General features: G+C 64.4%; 1 protein-coding gene across 1 annotated transcript in view; it reads right to left on the reverse strand.

The window, feature by feature from the left end:
• Positions 1–5,444, reverse strand: part of LOC104547781 (collagen alpha-1(VII) chain-like) — a gene marked incomplete at both ends in the record, with an annotated part of 12,662 nt that extends 7,218 nt beyond the window's left edge. The window contains 14 exon segments of the mRNA XM_010193601.1: positions 128–271; positions 343–550; positions 620–783; positions 853–981; positions 1,198–1,347; positions 1,746–1,892; positions 2,015–2,134; positions 3,805–3,934; positions 4,028–4,217; positions 4,416–4,563; positions 4,649–4,742; positions 4,841–5,000; positions 5,078–5,258; positions 5,363–5,444. Of these exon segments, the coding sequence (XP_010191903.1) occupies positions 128–271; positions 343–550; positions 620–783; positions 853–981; positions 1,198–1,347; positions 1,746–1,892; positions 2,015–2,134; positions 3,805–3,934; positions 4,028–4,217; positions 4,416–4,563; positions 4,649–4,742; positions 4,841–5,000; positions 5,078–5,258; positions 5,363–5,444 (2,047 nt within the window).
• Between the last annotated feature and the right edge of the window lie 226 nt (positions 5,445–5,670).

A 5,670-nucleotide genomic window follows, 5' to 3' on the forward strand; every position in this document is an offset into this window, starting at 1 on the left:
ATGCCTGCACCTCCAGCTGGGTCACCGTCCCCACCTGCTCAGGTGCTGCAGCACCACAGGGACCACTGTCACCTGGGCTCACAGAAAGTGGCACCGGCCAGCACTGATGGTCAAGGGAACACCTCACCTATCCGCCCTGTGGTGGTGACAGGGCTGCCTTGGCGGCCATCCACAACAGCTGAGACACCAATGGTGTAGACAATGCTGGCGCGCAGCCCCTCGATGGTGAAGGTGGTGGAGTCGGCAGGGAGGAAGCGAGATTGCTCCACACCTAAGAGATACAGTTGAGTTGGGAAGGGCTCTGGCACCACCGCCACGGCATCCTGCGGTCCCCACACTCACCGTTGCTGCCTCGCCACGTCAGCAGGTAGCCCCCGGCACCCGACAGCCCTCGCCAAGTGACCCGCAGCTGGCTGGGACCAACCTCCATCACCCGCAGCTCTGAGATGCTGCCCACTGCTGGGTACTCTGCACCACCCCACAGCACCACAGGTGTCACCTCGGGGTGCTCAGAGGGACCCTGTGTCTGCCCCAGTGCCCTGAGGGCTTGCTGGGGCATAGAGGGCAGACACAAGCCAGAAGGGAGGAAAGCACAGTGCCAGGACTCCCGGTGCCAAACCCTGGGCATGGACTTACTGAGGCGGACGGTGACTGTCGCAGCGCTGCCCTCCCGGCCGCCTGCCATCGCCGAAACACGCACCAGGTAGGTGATGCCCTCCCGGAGGTCACCCAGCTCCAGCCCTGTCTGGCTGCCTGGGACACGCCTCGTCCTCTCTGTGCCATCTGCCAGGAGCGGGGTGGCCGTGGGCCCGGGGTCCCCCGGGTGCCGCCCGTGCCCCTGCCCGCACTCACCCTGGTTGTTGCGCACCACAACTTTGTACTCGGTGGCACCAGGGACACCGGTCCAGCCCAGCCGCACCCGCCTGCCCGCCTCCTCGACAAACCGCAGGCCTGACACGGTGCCCACGGGCACCTCAACACCTGTGAGGGGACGCAGTGAGGGGACACAGCGAGGCACGGTCAGAGCCACACAGCCTGGATGGCATGGCCCAAATCCTCACTCGGGGCTGTGACTGGAGAGCTGGGGTCCCATGGCCGAGGGAGTCCTCAGGCTGAGCAACACCACATGGGACATCTCTCCATCTCAATGGCTTGGGAGGGTGGGGGACAACCCAAGAGCCTGTGGCAGTCACTTACCTGTCTGGAAGGTGGTGACAGGGGTGGCCACCTCCCTGCCATCGTAGAGCGTGTAGAGAGTGATGCGGTACTCGGTGCCCGGCTGCAGCCCTGTCAGCTGGTAGGTGTTGGCACTGCTTGGCAGCGACACTGTTCTGGGGGACTCTGGTCCTGCAAGGAGAGGTGGGTCACCACTGGCTACCAGCATGGGGGAGTCTGTGGAGGGCACCAAGCACCCTGGCCCACCTGTGGCTCTCTTCCACTCCAGACGGTAGCCACGGGCATCGCGGGCACCGGTCCAGAGCACCTGGATGGACGTGGGGCCCAGGATGTTGGTTTGCAGCATCTGCTCCCCAACCGCCTCTGAACGCGGGCTGAGCTGCCCTGTACTGCTCTGCTGCCAGCCACCCACTCCGGTGCATCCCTGGTCCCTCACACACAGCAAGGTGGGGAGCATCACCATGGTGTGGGGACAGGAGGGCTGGTCCCCACCCCATCCCATGGCAACGGCACTTGGGGCAGAGCCAGAGGCCAGCAGTGGGGTGGCATCACCCACCCCCGCCACCTACCTGTCCTCTGCCGCACGGTGGTCGTGGGCCCCTCCAGCTGCCCAAAGAGCGGGGCCACCATCAACACATACTCGGTGTTGGGCTGCATCCCCCCCAGCACATGTGACGTCTGCCCAGCGTCCAGGTCCACCCTGTGCCTGTCCTGTCCTGCAAGAGCCAGCACACCAGTCCCTTGGGCAGCCCAGACAGTGGGTGCCATCACCCTCCTCCCATCCTTCCTCCCTGGGGCCACCAGCAGAAGGGGAGCAAGCTCTGGGATGGGCACTTACCTGCGAGGGTCGCCCAGGAGAGCCGGTAGCCGGTGGCACCGCTGACGGGCGGCCAGGCCAGCAGCATGCTCTGTGCTGAGACATTGTGGACAGCCAAGTGCTGCACGCCTGCTGGGCGCCCTGCAGGCAAGAGGTGCCCGTCACATCCCCTCCATGCACCTTTTTTGAACCTTTGCTTGCAAACTCGCTGGCTCTGGGATGAGGAGGAGCCCCCTCGCTCCCGGGCACTGCTGACGGGTGCTGAACCACACTGCAAGGTCACCAAGGGCAGCCAGCGCCAGGGCGGCTCCTTCAAAGCACCACAGCTCCAACGAACTGGAGCTCAGATGCCTTCCTCTTAATGCCTTAAATACTTTCTGCGGGTTAAGGCTGCCTGGGGCAGCTGAAGGAATTGGTTTGCCAGAATCTGAGACTTGCAAAGGTGTTGCCCCGGGGCCTCACCCCTGCTCCTGCCTAGCGATGCTTTCCACCAGCCTTTTTCCCTGGCAGAAACTGCACTTTCCTCCCAGAAAGTACGGTGCTTGACTTTATTAAAGAAAAAAAAAAACACCTCTGCATTTTTTTTTTTGAACGTTTTTATATCACGTGGGGAAAGCTTCAGCAGAAACACTCCCAGAAGGCTGTGAAGGAGCTGAGAGAGCACAGTGCCGCCTTCCCTTCAGGAGCACCTTGAGGGGCTCAGAGCATCACCTTGTGGTCATGTTCGCCTGCATCTCCACCCTGACCCCCCCCAGGCAGCCTCATCCCCATCAGGCATGGCGACTGGAGGGATATGCCTGTACTGGGAACTCATCCCTGTCCCTGGCCAAGCCCAGATGCTTACGTGTCCGGGCGGTAAGGGTGGCGGGGACAGCTGGCTGCTGCGCGTAGCGGGGCCGGAGCGTCACCACGTACTCGGTGTCGGGGTGCAGGTTGCTGAGCGTGGCCGACTGTGCGCTGGCCCCCAGGCTCTTCTCCTCCCCCTGAGTCACTCCTGTGGGAAGGCAGAGAGATAAGGGTGGGCACGGAGGCATGGAGGCACGGCACGCGCCAGGCCCGGCAGGCAAGGGGTGTCCACGTGCCGGCCTCCTGCCTTGGGGATGCCAGGCAGTGCCAGGGGTGGGGAGCACAGGGAGGAGCTGGGATGGCAGCCAGGGCAGGGGCACCCATCCGAGCGCTGCAGGGGCACCCAGCCGAGCGCTCAGGGCCAGGGAGGGGCTGCCAGGTGCACGGCTCCAGCTCAGCGTTTGGGGCAGGGGCTGCCACCTCCTCCTCACACAGAGCAACCGTGGGGGCACACGCACACCCACACCCTGGGGTGGGGGCACACACACTGGGCCCCCTGCTGTCACGCACACTCCAGCTCAAGCCCTACGCGGCAAAGCCTCGGGGTGCAGGAACACACACACGTGCCCCGCAGCCCGCGCACAAGAGCGGGCCTCTGCGGCGAAGGCGGGCGTGCACACACCCACAGTGCTCACAGCGTGCACCCCCCACGTCGACCCCCCGTGCATGCACCCACTCACTCTATGAGCCCGTGCAGACAGGGCATCCAGGCAGGACTATCCCTTTGCAGGGCCCATCCACTCACCTTGCACTGCGTAGCTGAGGCCGTAGCCCTGGGCGGGCTCAGGGCCGAGACGCCAGGCCAGCCGCAGGTAGGTTGGTCCAGTCTCCACCACACGGAAATCCAGCACGGAGCTGGCACGGCTCTCTGGGAACACAGATGGCCAGGGATGAGCTCCCAGTCTCATGCACCACAGGCACCAGCACCTGCCCATGTCCCCGTCCCTGTGGGCACGGACACTCACGGGTGCGTGCTCGGCCAGACACTGACTCGCTGATGCTGTTGGCGTACTGGGCAGTGACAGTGACCAGGTACTCCATCCCCGCACGCAGCCCCCGCAGCACAGTGCTCGTTTCCCGTGGCCCCAGGCTCACCTGGGCAGGGACAGTGTCACCCCCTTGCCATCCCCAGGCCACACATGGGGCCACAGGGGACAGCCAGGGACTTGGAGCATCAGGAGCGCTCACCTCCTGCCTCTCTGCCACGATCGGCTGGCCCAGCCCTGTCAGCGGCACGTGCTGCACCCGATAGCCCGTGACGGGGCCGCTGGCTGCCGTCCAGCGGATCCGCAGCTGATCGAGGCCCCGCTCCAGGATCTCCAGGTTGGAGGGGCCAGCATGGCTTGGCCCATCTGCAGGAGAGCACGGGGGCCGTTAGCTCCAGAGTGCATGGGGCAGTGGGGAGAGCTTGCCAGGGTGGCACAGCAATGTGTTCAGTGGGATGGGATGGCCAGGAATAAATTTTTGGGAGGATGGGTGCTAAGCATGCACCCAGGGTGAGCGCAGCCTGACACCCAGCACCGCCAGCACCCGTACCCCGCTGGGAGGAGGGTGGGAGCCCATACCCAGCAGTCGCAGGGTGCCCCCAACGCTCAAGCACACCCTGCGTGTCATCAGTGGGATCAATGTCCCCAGCAGCTTGAAGTCACCAACGTAGAAGAAGAAGGCATCAGTGGGCATCGAGGCCACGCGGATCAGCTCGTTGTGGTCAGCGTTCTTGACTCCTGGCACGGATGGAGATTATGGGTGAGGCCAGGGACCCTGAACCTGGCAGAAGCTCCCCTCACACAGTGCTGAAGCCTCACTCACCCACAGCAAAGATCTTGATGCCCTGGCTCTTCAGCTTCGCTGCTGGCCCTTCGGCATCATCCTGGGACTTGCCATCAGTGATGAGGATGCAAATCTGCAGGGCCGGGTGAGAGCCGTGAGATCCAGCCCGGGGCCCACAGACTCACCACGTTCTGTCACCAGGTGTCCCCAGGGCCACTGCCCCGCACCTACCTGGGGGACACCCGGCCGGAGCTGTGTGGGGCTGAAGAAGTTGTCAGCGATGTAGCGGAAGCCAGCGCCAGTCCGAGTGTTGCCACCCTTGTAGCTCAGCTGCTGGATGGCCTTCCGGACGTTCATGCCATCAGTGTGCTGGGAGAAGGGGAACTCCACCCTGGGGGACACAGGGGGATGCGTCACCTCCTGGCCCCATCACCTCAGCACTCCACCTGCCCCCTTCCCAGGGCTCACCGCGGCTCATCGCTGTACTGCACCACGGCGAAGCGCACCGCCTTCTCGCCCACCACCTGCACGAAGGGGCCCACCAGGTCATCCATGAAGGCACGGACGGCACGGAAGTTGTTCCTGCCGATGCTGGAGGAGCCGTCCACCAGGAAGGCGATGTCAGCCTGCAGCACGTCCTCACACACTGCTGCGGGACAGTGACAGTGCTCAGGGCACAGACTGGCACCACGGCACGGTGGCGCTGGGCCCCTTTTGGCTCCCCACCATGGGCACCTGGTGCTCAGCACTCACCTTGGCTCCTTTTCTGTGCTTCGACAGCTGTGAGGGCCAGGAGCACGGTGAGGAGCAGGAGCCAGCCACTCATCATGGGAGCCTGTGGGAGAGGACACTGCCACCATCACCCCACACCAGCCTCTGGTGGTGACAGAACTGGGGGGTCCCAGCACCATGCAGTACCAGGACACCCGGCAGCTTCAGAAGGGCAAGGTGCCGGTGCCACACTGGGCACCACTGCCGGTGCTCCATGGCACAGCAGAGAGCCCCGGCTTCGGGGCAGGGCGGATGCAGCGTGGCTGTGCCCAGCTGTGTTACCACACATC

This window comes from Mesitornis unicolor, unplaced genomic scaffold, assembly GCF_000695765.1.
Source record: "Mesitornis unicolor isolate BGI_N332 unplaced genomic scaffold, ASM69576v1 scaffold34931, whole genome shotgun sequence".
In the NCBI taxonomy this organism is placed as follows: domain Eukaryota; kingdom Metazoa; phylum Chordata; class Aves; order Mesitornithiformes; family Mesitornithidae; genus Mesitornis; species Mesitornis unicolor.